Source organism: Oncorhynchus gorbuscha, linkage group LG11 (assembly GCF_021184085.1).
Source record: "Oncorhynchus gorbuscha isolate QuinsamMale2020 ecotype Even-year linkage group LG11, OgorEven_v1.0, whole genome shotgun sequence".
Lineage (NCBI taxonomy): Eukaryota > Metazoa > Chordata > Actinopteri > Salmoniformes > Salmonidae > Oncorhynchus > Oncorhynchus gorbuscha.
Window position 1 is genome coordinate 46,712,769 of NC_060183.1, and position 17,652 is coordinate 46,730,420.

At 42.2% G+C, this 17,652-nt stretch overlaps 1 protein-coding gene across 4 annotated transcripts in view; it reads right to left on the reverse strand.

The window, feature by feature from the left end:
- pdlim5b (PDZ and LIM domain 5b) overlaps nt 1–17,652 on the reverse strand; it is an 82,506-nt gene that overhangs the window by 56,376 nt on the left and 8,478 nt on the right. For all 4 annotated transcript variants that reach the window (XM_046369831.1, XM_046369834.1, XM_046369832.1 and 1 more), the window contains exon 2: nt 14,703–14,808. In XM_046369831.1, coding sequence (XP_046225787.1) covers nt 14,703–14,801 — 99 coding nt within the window. In that variant the 5' untranslated portion in view covers nt 14,802–14,808. The remainder of the gene's footprint in view (nt 1–14,702; nt 14,809–17,652) is intronic.

Here is a 17,652-nt window from a genome sequence, read left to right on the forward strand (position 1 = left end):
GTTTGCCACCCCGTCTTTCTTATACAGACTCAAAGATCAGAATCATTTAAGGGATGACTCCAAACCCTTTGTTTGGTTAGAACACCCAGAACACCAACGCGTAACCATGCGACTTTCAAAATCAAATTGTTACATTATTTATTTTACCTTTATTTAACCAGGCAAGTCAGTTAAGAACAAATTCTTATTTTCCAATGACGGCTTGTTCAGGGGCAGAACGACAGATTTGTACCCTGTCAGCTCGGGGGGATTGAACTTGCAACCTTCCAGTTACTAGTTCAACACTAACCACTAGGCTACATGCGCCGAATACAACAGGTGTACCTTACAGTTTCACCTTACAGTGAAATGCTTACTTACAAACCCTTAACCAACAATAGTTAAGAAAAATACAAACAAATAAAGTAACAAATAATTAAAGAGTAGCAGTAAAATAACAATAACAATTCCTCTTTTGTACTCATTTGACTGTTATTACAAAGCCAAACCTATTTCATGGCCTCTATGAGAACAGAGACAAGCTACATCATCTCGCCCCTTCAACCTCCGAACTTTTATGAAAATACATCAAATGTGGCTAGTAGAAAAGCCAAGTAAAACAAAAACTACAAGCACAGATCACACAAACGTCCACAGAGACGGGCATTGGTGTAGCTAGCAGACTACAGGCCAGACTCGAATGTCAACCCGATCCCGTAACTAAGCTAGCCACTTCCACCTGCAGTTCTAACATTGTGTGAGAACTAAGGCAAGCCATCAATGGCTGTCAGATTACAGAACCAAAACACTCCATCAGGAAAGCAGCAGACAGTGTCGGGATTAGAATGTAATCAACCCTGGCCTATTACACCTTCATTATGCCTTGATTACACAGGGTATAACTAAAACACTATCAATCATAACAGTATGTCGTCTCTTTATCATCACAACCATAAAGGCAAAAATGCACCAAATTTGCCCTAAGGAGTTCGGTACATTTGATTGATCTGCACTCAAGACTCTTGTAATCTAAGTGTCTAAATGGTGTTGTTTTCTCCACAATCTATTAATAGAGCAACCACTGGTACTGGAGCCAGGACTAATGTGTTGACTGATGACTTTTCTACAGTAGTGTACGCTCCGAAATTTGCGCTGACAGATCTGGACGCCAGTCTTCTATTCTGGTACTGAATATGTTCAATGATGATATACAAATATAGAGAAAAAACAAAAATGTTCAATAGCTATAATATGTTGTGTACAATAACAAGCTCCCCATTGGATCCAGCGGTGGATTAGGGGTAAACAGATTATAACTGTAGTCTCCACAACTAGGCCTTCTGTATGAAGAACTTCCTGCTAATCAGTCTCTGGGCGGAGTGGGCGGAGTGAGGGAGGGATTGATGGGAGAGTAGAGCGGGAGGGGTATGGCCCATCAGTGGAATGACAGACAGACGAGAAGAATCACAGCCCGCAGTAGGACTGTTTAAAATAAATAGTGGACTTACATTCCTCAGCTGAGAGAAAGCGGGCTGGGCTGGCTAACAGAGAGATGCTTGGTTCTTCTCCGTCCTGTCTATGGAGAGAAACTAAGGAAAGGATCCAGGCCATTCTTTCACACAAAAACTCACAGATATGATTGATTCTACATGCCAAATCAGTAACCATACATCGCTCCCACCTCAACATCTCTGTGATATAAAACGTCGCTCCCACCTCAACATCTCTGACCCAATGTTTTCACATGTTTATTAACATATCTCTTTGGAACTTCCAGCAATGTACTATTTCTCAACTTCATACGAAGAACCGATTCTACCTAGCTAGTTCCGGCTGGCTAACATTAGCTACTAGCCATGCTAGCATGTAACTACATTCCAAAACAAAGTGTTGGCGCTGAAGAAGAAACCATATAAATTAATGCAGAAAACAGCAACTGCTTTTCTCCTGTGTGCTTGGTGTCGGTCGTTGAGCGAGCAAATTAGCGTTGTAGTAGTTTGTCTTTTGTAGATCGTGCAGTAACATAGTGCAGTAATACTCACATGGATGGGGTTACGACTCATTTGCGGCCCAAAAACAAGAAGCAAGCTTTGAAGGGGGAACGGTTTGTTCGGTTGAAGCAAGGGGATTGGGGTATAGGAACTGTGCACACGTCTACTGTATGCGGTGCTTATTTCTCCCCAGGACTTCGATGGCTTAGTATAACCAGTGGAAGGCAGGATTCGGAAAGAGACTGACAAACTAGGTGCTGTGCCGAGCGTGAATGTAAAGCCTGCAACCTCTATTTCCTACTGACCTACCGTTACATCGTGAGCATCAGCAGCGATGGAGATAATTTACCCAGTTTCAATGTGGATTTCCCTAAATCAAATGTATTTATATAGCCCTTCGTATACATCAGCTGATATCTCAAAGTGCTGTACAGAAACCCAATCTAAAACCCCAAACAGCAAGCAATGCAGGTGTAGAAGCACGGTGGCTAGGAAAAACTCACTAGAAAGGCCAAAACCTAGGAAGAAACCTAGAGAGGAACCAAGCTGTGGGGTGGCCAGTCCTCTTCTGGCTGTGCCGGGTGGAGATAACAGAACATGGCCAAGATGTTCAAATGTTCATAAATGACCATACCTCACTATATTGCCATTGGATTAGCTAGCCGACTACTCATCAGCCAGTGAAACAGCCTCTCCCTCTGAAGGCCTCTCCTTGGCTCTTTTGACTTTGGTAGCCAATTCAACTGTCAAATCGGTAAGTCTCCGCTCTCTCTAATTAATATCTGCTGGCTTTCTTTGTTGTGTTCTGTGGGTTCCTGCCTGTACTAGACTATTTGTTCTCTAGCTTACTCTAGCTTCCTACTGACCAACCTTTACATCGTGAGCGTCAGCAGCGACGGAGATAATTTACCCAGTTTCAATGTGGATTTCAGTAGAGAGAGTAGCTTACTTCTTAGATATGTTGACTGTGGTGGTTTGCTAGTATGGCTAGCTAACTGGCTAGGCTAGATGGCTAAAATTAAATTTGGCTGGCTGGCTTGCTGGTTAAGATAATGTTATTTGATAACTGGTTAGATGCCGTTATGCATTTCCAAAACATTGGTTTACTTTAATGTAGCTGTAAGCTAGGTGTTGATAGCAACTAACTCACGCAATAATAACGTAATATTAGCAGGCTGGTAGATATAAAGTTATGCAGGCTAGTTGGCTAGCAACCTTGCAATCTGGTTTGTAACAATAAATTCAAAGTATTTGCATGTAAATTGGCTGAAACTGGAATTGAAATCAGTGGTCATGAGTGCAAATGATTTGGCTTTAATTTGAAGTTATATTTACATTTACATTTAAGTCATTTAGCAGACGCTCTTATCCAGAGCGACTTACAAATTGGTGCATTCACCTTATGACATCCAGTGGAACAACCACTTTACAATAGTGCATCTAAATATTTTAAGGGGGGGGGGGGGTGAGAAGGATTACTTTATCCTATCCTAGGTATTCCTTAAAGAGGTGGGGTTTCAGGTGTCTCCGGAAGGTGGTGATTGACTCCGCTGTCCTGGCGTCGTGAGGGAGTTTGTTCCACCATTGGGGAGCCAGAGCAGCGAACAGTTTTGACTGAGCTGAGCGGGAACTGTACTTCCTCAGTGGTAGGGAGGCGAGCAGGCCAGAGGTGGATGAACGCAGTGCCCTTATTTGGGTGTAGGGCCTGATCAGAGCCTGGAGGTACTGAGGTGCCGTTCCCCTCACAGCTCCGTAGGCAAGCACCATGGTCTTGTAGCGGATGCGAGCTTCAACTGGAAGCCAGTGGAGAGAGCGGAGGAGCGGGGTGACGTGAGAGAACTTGGGAAGGTTGAACACTAGACGGGCTGCGGCGTTCTGGATGAGTTGTAGGGGTTTAATGGCACAGGCAGGGAGCCCAGCCAACAGCGAGTTGCAGTAATCCAGACGGGAGATGACAAGTGCCTGGATTAGGACCTGCTCCGCTTCCTGTGTGAGGCAGGGTCGTACTCTGCGGATGTTGTAGAGCATGAACCTACAGGAACGGGTCACCGCCTTGATGTTAGTTGAGAACGACAGTTTGTTGTCCAGGATCACGCCAAGGTTCTTAGCGCTCTGGGAGGAGGACACAATGGAGTTGTCAACCGTGATGGCGAGATCATGGAACGGGCAGTCCTTCCCCGGGAGGAAGAGCAGCTCCGTCTTGCCGAAGTTCAGCTTGAGGTGGTGATCCGTCATCCACACTGATATGTCTGCCAGACATGCAGAGATGCGATTCGCCACCTGGTCATCAGAAGGGTGAGAATTTTTATTTGAGAAGTTATTTCTGGTTGGAGTTATAGGGAATAGGCTGGCTTGTCGGGTCCTCCATATAACGTCACACCCCACAAATGTTTTTTCTCTCCCAGCATGACTTTGGCATTCTGATCAGTTTTATGTAACAACTCAGAAAATAGAAAAGAGAGTTGTAACTTTGCATTGGGAGTTTAAATGTGTATACGAATGCAAATCGATATGTTTAATCTATGCTAAAAAGAGAACGCCTCGATGGCAGCAGCAGTATGTTGGACAGAAGGTTCTGACTGTGTCCCCATCAGAGTATGTGAGTGAAGCTGGAGCGTGCCCAGTTTGACTGGAGCGTGATCCCCGAAAGGCTGGAGCATCTGCCTTCCCGTCCGCTCCAATTTTCACTCCAGTAGGGCTCACTTCACGAACTCAGGGCGTGCTCTGCCCAGCATGCATTTCTAGTCTACTTGTGTGTTCCTATAGCTCCTTGCTTTAAACTACTGTCATGGAGTTCACTAAATATTTGCAGAAGGAAACTGGTAAAACATAGGTGCTTAAATCAAGATGACTTACAAAGATGAGGACCAAGAGAATCATTGTGGAATTTGAAAAAGATAGGTATCCCAAAAGCATGCTATGTGTACATGCTAAAAGGAACGAACGAGGTGGGTAGATAAATACTTTGCTACAAAGAAACACTTAAATGTTTTTTAAACCTTAAAACATTTTGTTGAATTATCTATAGAATAGGCCATAATTGGTTTTGGCCCAATAGGCCTGGCATATTCCTACATTCAAGGAGCTTTCCGATTTGATTGGGTTATAAAACCTTAAGGCCTACCTATAGAAAAATAAACAAAACAACTCTGCATCTCTCCCCAGCATGGCAAGAGTGGGCAAAAGGGTGTTAAGCATCCCCAGTGGCTCTGCAGGTGTGGAGAGGATATTCGCAACTGCTGACCAGCTCTCCAGACATCATCGCATGAGCCTGAAACCACAGACTGGCCAAACTAGTCTTTCTAAAAATTAATTCAAAAAGGCAAAGTCATTTTTCATTTCATTTGTATTTAATTCTAAGTAAGTCAGCCTATACGCACAATTTATAGACTATAATAATGCAATACAACAGAATGATGTTTAAAATGTTGAGAGCTTTACATCCTTACCAGCCTATTGAGTCACATTGTGAAGCATTTGCAAGTGCATTTTTTGCAGGCTATAGCCTTGAAATAATATAGCCTAAATAATTCATTTTTGTTCCATATTAGGCTCCTTGTCTGGCTCCTTGTCTGGCTCCTTGTCTGGCTCCTTGTCTGGCTCCTTGTCTGGCTCCTTGTCTGGCTCCTTGTCTGGCTCCTTGTCTGGCTCCTTGTCTGGCTCCTTGTCTGGCTCCTTGTCTGGCTCCTGACCTATTTAGTGTTTATATTCTGTTTAATATGACATGTAGCCTGTTTGAAATTATGTTCGCTTCTTACATTCACCGTTTCATGTTTATTCAAATACTTTTCCATACTTTAAAAAACAGTTTGTAGCTCCAGGTATTCACAAAAATGGATAGGTGTCAGTTAAATTGTGATTTGAATTCAAACGGAGTGAATTTGGAGCGGCAACTGTTTTGTGCAGAGCGGTTTTTAGCAGAGCGGTAGGAAGGCACAAGGAGCGCCGAAGTGTTGAGCAAGCACCCAACTCTGCTCACATGCTCTGGTCCCCATCGAATAAGAGTGGGATGTATCGAAGTGAGTTTTCCCTTTGCTTCGAAGGAAGAATGCCAACATAAGGCTGACACACAAAGACAGCAAAAAACAAATCATCAAGCCTTTCTTTCCCTAATACACGCCACTGTCTGAGTTAAAACCCATCTTCAGCTGTGGGACACAAAAGGAAAGCTGTCTCCCTCCTACAGAGTTTGGAGCACGGATGTTACGCATCAACTTCACACCAGCGTTCCAAGAGAAACAGCAGCGGTCTCAAGCTGCGGATGTTGGCGCCTGCCGCTGCTCTTTGTCAGAATGGGATTTCCAGTCAGTGGACCGAGTGTGGACCAGCACATACAGCCCAGGGCCCATACCTCCTGATCGTAACGTCTAGAAGCAAGGCTGGAAACATGACACAGTGATGCCATCGCAGTCTCTCTGCTGGCCATTTGATGGGAGAAATATGCCCCAGGAATGTCACTGTCCGACCAATGAAGTGTTCACTGGTCACGCGGGAAAAATGACAGAGCAGTTTGTCGCTTTGCTCACCGATCCTGCGGTGTTGTTTTGACCACCAGTGACTCATAACAAGTCTTTTCGTCACGGTAATGACAGTCACAAGAGGTCCACTTTTACAGCCTGTGGAAAAGCTAACATAATAAATGGCCCACAGAAGTTCAAAAATACATATTTCACAGTGCCTGAACTTGGTGATTTTATTGGCATTCACAGCACTGTAAACACTGGCTTTGACACTGAAACAGTATGAATGCTGCAGTGTTTCAGAGGCATACTTTATCTTTACTGTAGTAGACAGCATGTTCTGGTTTCATGGCTCTAAAGCATAAATCAGACATTGTTTTCACTGAAAACACAAAATACCTGGTTCTAGTGTGTAAGCCAGGTAACAAATAAGGCAGGTTATTTCAAACATTCAACTGCCAAGCCCACTGTGGTTAATGGAGTAGGGAAGGAGAGTCTGTTGTGTTTATTAAAAACAGTAACATTCCACTAAGTCCACATGCCAAGATCAAAACTAAATGTTTCTCTTGGAGTCTCTGGGAGATTCAATACTGGAGATGCAGAATTCAAAACAACTTATTTTCAAATGGATGGTTGTTAAAAAATCTCTGGAACTATGAAAGTTGTATTTCTCCCTCATGTATTGCCTGCATGACATGCCTCCTCCAAAACACATAAAAAGTCAGACTTCCACAAACCATTTTTAGCCTATTGTAGGTTGTGAAATCCTTGATCCCATAATAACAGGAAAGAGCAATGACATCAACAGTGGCATAACTGCAGACAGTAGATTTAACTGTATATCGACAGTTATATCATGGAGCATACAGTGCCTTTCGGAAAGTATTCAGACTCCATTACTCTTCACATTTTGTTACGTTACAGCTTTATTCTAAAATTCCCCTCACACAATACCCCATAATGACAAAGCAAAAATAGGTTTAGAAAATAGTATAACTTCTATATTTAAAAAAAAATTACATTTACATAAGTATTCAGATCCTTTACTCAGTACTTTGTTGAAGCACCTTTGGCAGCGATTACAGCCTAGAGTCTTCTTGGGTATGATGCTACAAGTTTGGCACATCTTTATTTGGGAGTTTCTCCCATTCTTCTCTGCAGATCCTCTCAAGCTCTGACTGTTCGGATGGGGACTTGATGCACAGCTATTTTCAGCTCACTCCAGAGATGTTCGATAGGGTTCATGTCCAGGCTCTGGCTGGGCCACTCAAGGACATTGAGACTTTCCCCAAAGCCACTCCTGCGTAGTCTTGGCTGTGTGCTTGGTAGTTGTCCTTTTGGAAGGTGAACCTTCCCTCCAGTCAGACGTCCTGAGCACTCTGAAGCAGGTTTTCATCAAGCATCTCTGTACATTGCTCTGTTCATCTTTGCCTTGATCCTTACTAGTCTCCCAGTCCCAGTCACTGAAGAACATCCCCACAGCATGATGTTGCCACCACCATGCTTCACCGTAGGGATGGTGCCAGGTTTCCTACAGATCTGACACTTGGCATTCATCAGAGCAGAGAATCTTGTTTCTCATTGTCTGAGAGTCTTTAGGTGAATTTTGGCAAACTCCAAATGGGCTGTCATCAAATCAAATGTATTTATAAAGCACTTCTTACACCAGCTGATGTCACAAAGTGCTGTACAGAAACCCAGCCTACTGAATAGTGCCTTCCATCTGACCATCCTATCATAATGGCCTGATTGGTGGAGTGCTGCAGAGATGGTTGTCCTTCTGGAAGGTTCTCCCATCTCCACAGAGGAACTCTAGAGCTCTGTCGGAGTGACCATCGGGTTCTTGGTCACCTCCCTGACCAATGCCCTTCTCCCCCGATTGCGCAGTTTGGCCAGACGGCCAGCTCTAGGAAGAGTCTTCGCAGTTCCAAACTTCTTCCATTTAAGAATGATGGAGGCCAATGTGTTCCTGGGGACCTTCAATGCTGCAGACCTTTTTTGGTACCCTTCCCCAGATCTATGCCTCGACACAATCCTGTCTCGAACCTCTACGGACAATTTCTTCGACCTCATGGCTTGATTTTTGCTCTGTGAGATCTTATGTAGAAAGGTGTGCCTTTTCAAATCAATTGAATTTACCACAGGTGGACTACAATCAAGTTGTAGAAACATCTCAAGGATGACCAATGAAAGCAGGATGAATCGGAGCTCAATTTCAAGTCTCATAGTGAAGGGTCTGAATACTTATGCAAATAAGGTATGTTTTTTATAAATTTGACAAGTAGCATAACTTATACTATACATTTGTAACAGCCTAAATGTTACGAAACATATTTTCAATCAAATAAGCCTTGCGTAATTCAACACTCTCATAGACCTCCGTACAATAAAAAGCTCATCTCAGCTCATACTCCTCCGTCTTTCCCCTATATCATTAAACTTTTAGCCAGACTATTAGTGCCGGGTCGGCCTCTCCTACGCTCCCTTTTTCTTTCACGCCAGAGCAGCCCCCCCCCCCCTCGCTTTCCCCCCCTCTCGCTCCCCTGCATAAATGTGGTGGGTATAAATAACCTCTTCCTCCCAGAAGGCTGTGCTGTGGTGGGCGCTCTGCAGCTCTGGTGCGTCACTGAGCTGACTGACCGTGTCCTTCCACGTGTCCCTGGACTGGCCTACAAGACACAGGACAGGGAGACCTGGTCCAGAGGCTACTTCACAGGAAGCACCGCTGCCACCCACCACACCACTTCAAATGACCGAGGCCAGCTGGGCAGCTAGCTAGCACTCAGCATGTCATGGACATTCTGTTAGACACGTCAGGATGCTGTGTGTTCACACAAGCCCCGAGACCTGCCCTCAGGAAACGTTTATAAGACTATAAATACCCCAGGAGAAGAGCAGCCAGTCTCATGTCCCACTTAAGGCCCATCAGGGAGACCACTCAGCCGGTCAGCCTCTCAGCTAGACAGGCCATCTGAGACATGTGACCGATACTGACCGCCCTGATGCCTTGTAAAGAGTTCAGACAGTTTACAGCATCTAAGTAAATATAGTTTGAATCTAGTGCACATTAAAAAACAAAGTCTGCAAAGGGAGAAGTATAACATATGGTGTGTACTTGTAGTGTAGAGATGAACTATAGTATGGTGTTTATGTTGATTGGGGCTGTGGGGCAGCAGGTTATGTTGTGTTGTTCAGTGTTGTGTTGTTCCCCCTGGGTGGATACAGAGTGATGTTTCCATAACTGTCCTCGCGTTATCTCCTGCCATGTAAAGAGATCAGAACAGTACAGACAGTTTCCACTGGGCCTACTGACGCTGACAACTGAGCTACCCCAGCCAGCTGAACACAGCTACAGGGCTAGTAGGTGTGTGGTTTGGGCCATGGGTGAAAACAAAGCCTTTTACAGACACTGAGAAATACAGTGTGTATATCTGTATGGGTGGCCAGGCCACCACCACCCCCCTGTGATTATAGCCTCTTCCATTCTCTACAATGGATCGGTCTATTCCCACAGCACTGTATGTATACCATAATGCAAAATGCCTCAAGATGTAAACATACAGTAGAGTACTGTCTGTATTTCTCTCAAAACAAAATGCCTCTCCCACCACGTGCTTCTCAGAGTAATGAAATAATATAATGTGGTTTAAATTCTCTATGAATTGGCGTTACCTTTAAAGCGGAGATCCACAAAAGGGGAAACAGCACCAACAGTTGCATTTGTTATCGTTGTTTTTTTTGTGTGGTTGTTATTTTTAAACAGAGGAGATGAGCATCCCGCAGTGTAAAAAAGGAAATGTGTAGTGCATACATACTCTGCTGGTGTAATGATGTTCAAGGGGGAAAAAAACTGTTCTTGTTTGAAGTAACGTCTTTGTTTTTTTTTGTAATATCCTGCTATGGATTCCAGCTTCAAGAAATCTATATCAGTATAAACTTCGGTCTGAGAAATGCATGCCCAACAGACCCAGCCATACATTCGCTACGGAGCATATAACTTCATTTTATGTACATTTATGGAGTTGTCTGTGAAGTGATTTATCGGTTTTCATATTCAGACGCTCGGTTCAGACTGTGGTTTGCACAAAGCAGTATCCTAAGACACTTGGACAATTCCCAAAGTGAGATTAAACCAATGCTGCCAAACCACCAAGCTCAAAGCTGACATTTTCGATTTGAGTGTGTATCAATCTTTGAGGTGATATGTAACTTGGCCAGACACCTTCTCAGAGGATTTCTTCCCACTTGATTTATTCAAATATGTGCTGGAATAAATATTTAAAGCGCTCAAGCACTGAAAATTCCATAAACAATTCTAATTTGTGGCTCAGATATCATCCCTTTACTGTAAATGGAGGGATATTATTGGGATTTGTGATTCGTCCTTATGTACCAAATTCAACTTTCTGAAAACAGAATATTGCATTTCAAAATGTATTCAAATGTTGTTTTAGCAGTTGCATGTGCAGATAGGTCTGTAGCGTTACATTTCATGAACTGATAAACATGGCTTCGACCACATTTAGTTTCATAGTTCATATCTTTTGTTTTACATCTATACTGGGATTCCTTCCACTGAGAAAATAAGGAAACTGGTCCCAGCATCACTTACCAATTTCACTTTCAAAAACAGGGAAGTGCAAATCTCCTAAACAAACATGGAGCTACATCAAAACTGGTAACAAGGCTGAGGGACTGAGCAAATACTGTACAAGAGCAAAATACTGCTTTGCTATTGACAAAGGCACTTCAGACATTCACCAATTTAATAGCAGTATAAAATGGTTAACTGGAGTCATACACTGATGAGAGTGGCTTGTCTATTAGCCAAGCATAGTCACTATCAAGTGATAGTGTTATGTGAGAGTCCCATCCTCCTTTTCACAGCAGCAACACAAACCGTGTGTACCTGTGGTGATTCAGAACCATTTATCAGCAGCAGAGCCATTCATCACACAGCAGGTCTGCCACTAGGCTTGGGTGGTATACCGTATATACCATATAAGGGGGTATTTGGAAAAAGCCACGGGATGGTTTTTCAATACCATCCAAACCTATTTAACCGTCCAAATTTATTTGAAGTTTTTAATACGTGCATTGAACTTGTGCAATACCTTGGGAGATAAAGCAATACCTTGGGAGATAAAGCAATACCTTGGGAGATAAAGCAATACCTTGGGAGATAAAGCAATACCTTGGGAGATAAAGCAATACCTTGGGAGATAAAGCAATACCTTGGGAGATAAAGCAATACCTTGGGAGATAAAGCAATACCTTGGGAGATAAAGCAATACCTTGGGAGATAAAGCGGATTGCATTTTCATTTCACCTGTCGAATGATTTAACATTATGAATCTTACCTTAGTTCCCCAGAACAGTGGAGTCATCATGTGTTTGTAAATAGCACGGAAGAAAGCAGGAGCTGGTGTATTTGATTTAACTTGCTAGTTGGTTAAGTAAGTGGTTGAATTAATAAGGAGACGGGGCATCAGATAGTTTTATCTTTTAGATTTTTTTTTCTTACATTTTCTTGAACCTTTATTTAACTATGCAAGTCAATTAAGAACAAATTCTTATTTACAAAGACAGCCTACCCCTGGTCAAACCCGAACCAGGAACTGTAGTGACGCCTCTTGTACTGAGATGCAGTGCTTTAGAAAGCTGCACCACTCGGGAGCAGTGTTTGAGAAGTCAAAGCTCTTTGGAAGGGTTGTACAGCTGTACACAGATCCACAGCGTGTACACATGCTGCTCCATAGCCAGTACTGTTCTTCCTTCAGACAAGTATGAGTCAGAACTGTTTTATTTTGCACAATGTCTCTTTCACATTTGCTTGTAAATGTCAAAACTCACAACAACAAAAATTAGGTAGCTACTACCTATACTTGTATAACTTTATGAGCTCGTTTTAACATCTTTGCAATTCATTTATTTTCGTTTGACCTCATTAGAATGTTTATCTAGCAGCCTCTATTGAAATTCGCTATTAGTTTGTGCTAATTTTGTTAGCATTCTGGTAATAGACACCCAATGGGCTTTTGTTTTTAGCACCCCCTGGTGTATGAAGACAGTAACAAATACCGTGATGAGAGAAGGACAGTATGACGATATGAAAAACTACCTGCCACCGTACGGATCCTGTCCTGTCCCAGATATCAGCCTAGGCCTCTCAGCCGAGCCCCAGACCAGGCCCCAGCCAGTGCCAGACATCAGCCTAACATACGGTGCCCCAGACAGATATTACACAACTACTGCTTCTCCGCAGGGTTCCAGAGAACTCAGGAGTCTCTGGCATTCGTAGACAGATTCATCTATTGCTCTGTGACAAGGAAGACGGCCCCACTGTGTCAAAGCCAGAGACACAGAGGTAAGAGCCAGCGCTATCTCAGACTAACTGACAGAATATCAAATGGCATGAAGATTGGTAGAGCAAAGTCTATACTCTTCACAGAAATTGTGGAAAGTTCTGGAAATATGTGAATACGATGGTTGCTATTTGTATATGTCAGATAAAAATGGCATGAGGCACAAAGATAGAGACAGAGGGAGATTTACAGAGGCCATTAAAATGTCAGAGGGGCCTTTGCAGTTAAAGCCGTCAGAAGAGAGGTTGTGTGGTTGAAAGCAGCAGTGAGTGGCACATACTGGATCTACGGCACAGGCTCCTTCATCACTCTGGAGCCAGATGGCATAGTGAGCATTAATGCCATTCCTGTGAGGTGAGTGTCGTGGCTGAGAGGACACTTGTCTAAGTGTGAGCTTGTGCAGGGCTCTAAATTTAAAAAATAAATAATTGGTAGTGCTGGTGCTCCCAACTTAAAGTTAGGAGCACCAGGAAATAAGATTTTTACAGCCTATATTAATTCTGTGATCTAAAAAGTAATATGTAACACTTAATGCATTACTTTATTATAAAAGCTAACATTGAGATGAATACCTCTCATTGAAATGACATTTGTGGAACATTAAGTTTCTACATTGCATAAACACACTTTCTCAATTGAGATGCATTACATAAAGTGTACACTGTCTCTTTAAAAAATGTCAGGTATGTGATGAGACATGCAAGAGATTGGTCATTCATTTATTTATGCGATCATGGATCTTCTGAAAAAGCCATCCCTTTTCCTTTCTTTCTGTGTCCCCACATGTTTGGATACACTGCTAAAGTTACCAGGTTGTTAGCTAGCTAGCCAATGAGGTAACATGACTGAACAAAGTGTAAACAAATGGTCAACGACGTCAATAATAGTTTTAGAACGGCCCACGACATTGCTTTATGAATGTAAAATGCAGTCCCGGCAGATAGAAATGATGTGCTGGTAATATGGGTCAGAGATTTTGACCTGGTTGGACTAGAAGTAAGCCATTTTCACTGTAGTAATGGTTCAACCATAATGCTAACGGATCTGTACTCACTTGTTTCCCTAGGGCACTCTGAAACAATGCTACAGTGCAACCTTATCACGCAGTGCTTCAAAAATAAAAACTCTTGGTCGCACAGTAAAATATGTTCTCGCACTTTAGAGCCCCGAGTGTGTGCCATGTGTTGTTTTTTTGGGGGGGGGCAGTAGCATCCCGGAGTCGCCTCTTCACTGCTGACGTTGAGACTGGTGTTTTGCAGTTACTATTTAATAAAGTATGTTTCTCAAACTAGACACTATTGCACTTGTACTCTTGCTCAGTTGTGCACCAGAGCCTCCCACTCCTCTTTCTATTCTGGTTAGAGCGAGTTTGCACTGTTCTGTGAAGGGAGTAGTACAAAGCATTGTACAAGATCTTCAGTTTCTTGGCAATTTCTCGCAAGGAATAGCCATCATTTCTCAGAACAAGAATAGACTGACAAGATTCAGAAGAAAGTTGTTTCTGGCCATTTTGAGCCTGTAATCAAACCCACAAAAGCTGATGCTCCAGATACTCAACTTGTCTAAAGATGCCATGTTTAATTGCTTCTTTAAAATCAGAACAGTTTTTAGCTGTGCTAACATAATTGCTAAAGGGTTTTGATTAGCTAATCCTCTGTGCCATTGGAACACAGGAGTGATGGTTGCCAATATTGGGCCTCTGTACGCCTATGTAGATATTCCATTAAAATCTGCCAATTCCAGTTACAATAATCATTTACAATATTAACAATGTCTACAATGTATTTCTGATCAATTTAATGGACAAAAAAAGTTAATGTCTGAGTGACCTCAAACTTTTGAACGGATAAACACACGTTTATGTCACCCCCCCCCAACAAAATATAAATAAAACTATTGAGACTCACCCGTGAGATTGTGAGGGGCAGACAGAAGTCCTTTCCTCCCTGCAGTCTGAAGCCCCAGGGGGCGGGGCCAACCAGGGAGACACTGTAGTTGCTGCTCATGATGCTCCTGCAGAAACAAAAACAAGCAGACAAAACATGAATAAAATCAGGACCTTTATGGGTTATACAGTAGACACAGCAGTCCAAAAGTTATCCCATCTGCAATGTGTGATTGGTTACAGGATCTGAGGTCCCCAGGACCACCCATACGTAGAATGTATGCACACATGACTGTAAGTCGCTTTGGATAAAAGCGTCTGCTAAATGGCATATATTATATTTATATTATTATTATTATTATTATCTCCTGCACCACAGTAGAGCTGTTTAACTATGTATTTTTTTATATGTATTATTTTTTTCAATGCCTTCTTGAACATGTGAACTTTCATGTGCCTTAATTAAACATGTATGGGATTTGTAAATATGAACACACATTTTTATTATGAGTTTAGCCAAGTGGAGAAAGCACAGCTATACAGGGAGAAAGACAGGATTCTTCCTGGCTAGTCATGATTGGCTGAGATAATGGATTTGGTTGGACATGAGATGACATACCAAACAGGACTCATGTCACATGCTTCTATAATAACAGAATGAGATTTTCCCTAGTCAGTATATACAGTAGATCATCTTTGCTACCCCGGATTAGAGGTCGACCGATTAATCGGAATGGCCGATTAATTAGGGCCAATTTCAAGTTTTCATAATCGGAAATCGCTATTTCTGGGCGCTGATTGTTTTAATTTAATTTTTTATACCTTTATTAAATAGGCAAGTCAGTTAAGAACACATTCTTATTTTCAATGAAGGCCTAGGAACGGTGGGTTAACTGCCTCGTTCAGGGGCAGAACGACAGATTTTCAATTTATCAGCTCGGGGATCCAATCTTGCAACCTTACATTTAACTAGTCCAATGCAATAACGACATACCTCTCTCTCGTTGCACTCCACAAGGAGACTGCCTGTTATGCGAATGCAGTAAGCCAAGGTAAGTTGCTAGCTAGCATTAAACTTATCTTATAAAAAACAATCATAATCACTAGTTAACTACACATGGTTGATGATATTACCAGATATTATCTAGCGTGTCCTGTGTTGGATATCTAACTGAGCATACAAGTATCTAAGTATCTGACTGAGTGGTGGTAGGCAGAAGCAGGCGCGTAAACATTCATTCAAACAGCACTTCTGTGCGTTTTGCCAGCAGCTCTTCGTTGTGCGTCAAACATTGCGCTGTTTATGACTTCAAGCCTATCAACTCCCAAGATGAGGCTGATGTAACCGGAGAGAAATGGCTAGCTAGTTAGCACGCGCTAATAGCGTTTCAAACGTCACTCGCTCTGAACCTTCTAGTAGTTGTTCCCCTTGCTCTGCTTCGATTGTGGCTGTTGTCGTTGTGTTGCTGGTTCGAGCCCAGGGAGGCACGAGGAGAGAGACAGAAGCTATACTGTTACATTGGCAATACTAAAGTGCCTATAAGAACATCTAATAGCCAAAGGTTAATGAAATACAAATGGTATAGAGGGAAATAGTCCTATAATAACTACAACCTAAAACTTGTTACCTGGGAATATTGAAGACTCATGTTAAAAGGAACCACCAGCTTTCATATGTTCTCATGTTCTGAGCAATGAACTAAAACGTTAGCACATATTGCACTTTTACTTTCTTCAACACTTTGCTTTTAAACCAAATTGAACATGCTTCATTATTTACTTGAGGCTAAATTGATTTTATTGATGTATTATATTAATTTAAAATAAGTGTTAATTCAGTATTGTTGTAATTGTCATTTTTACAAATAAATTAAATAAATAAAAATTGCCGATTTAAATCGGTATCAGCTTTTTTTGTGGTCCTCCAATAATCGGTATCGGCATTGAAAAATCATAATCAGTCGACCTCTACCCCGGATATTTGGAAAGATACAGTATAGCTATGCACAACTGAAAAGGTGTGGATGCAATTCAAAAACATTGCTGCCCTAAATTTAGATGGGTTTAAGTAGAGAATGTTTTCTGGAGGACAATGCCATGCTTACTCACAGATGGGTTGGGGATATAGCTTGAGAGGGTGTGAACGATGCTGAATGGGCATAAACAAAGAAGGGCTCTCTCCCTAGTGTGAAAATCTCAATCTTTCATAGGGCATTTTATCCTATTTGTCTTTTGAGTGGGATAACAATTGTATCAACTTTTAAAGCAGCATAACTATGAGTATGTACCTTTATAACATGTAAAAAAAAATAAGCAAATCACATACATTTGACATAAACCTCAGAGAAATATGGTCACATCTTAATATTGAATGAAAAACATAAAATGTCAGCAAACCCACGAGTCTCAGCTGTTCAGTGGGTCACCGAATAAGAGTACTATAAGACAAAAGATTGTCAAGCTCCAAATACCTGCAGTATTGCTTGACTCAGCCGTTTCCATGGAGGCCAGATGGGCTACAAGTTAGGGCTGACTTTATTACAGTCTTGTTATTAGTCAGTTAAATTTGTACTTAACGATAACACATGGTGATATAAATCTGATCTACACAGGGGTTGACATGTTAACCCTCTTCTTTCAAACCATCTGCATCTGCAGACAGTGGATATGAACGTTTGGACATGGGGCGAGTCTTTTGACGCTGGAGCTTAACCAGAATCAACACCGCTATTCAGAGAAGTGAAGCATATTTTCCTCTGTGAGAGACGGACACATTCAAGTTGTATTTTTGTTCAAGAAAAGATGGATCAGTACGTTTTATACCAGGGGTGTCAAACTAAATTTGCCCCGGGGGCTGCATTCGGTCTTCAATGAGGTCCGGAGGGCAGCACAGAATTTATTTTATATTTCCTTGCCGTCAGTTTGCAAAAAACAATATTCTGGAGCTGGACACCGTCAAGACTGTCAAGTCC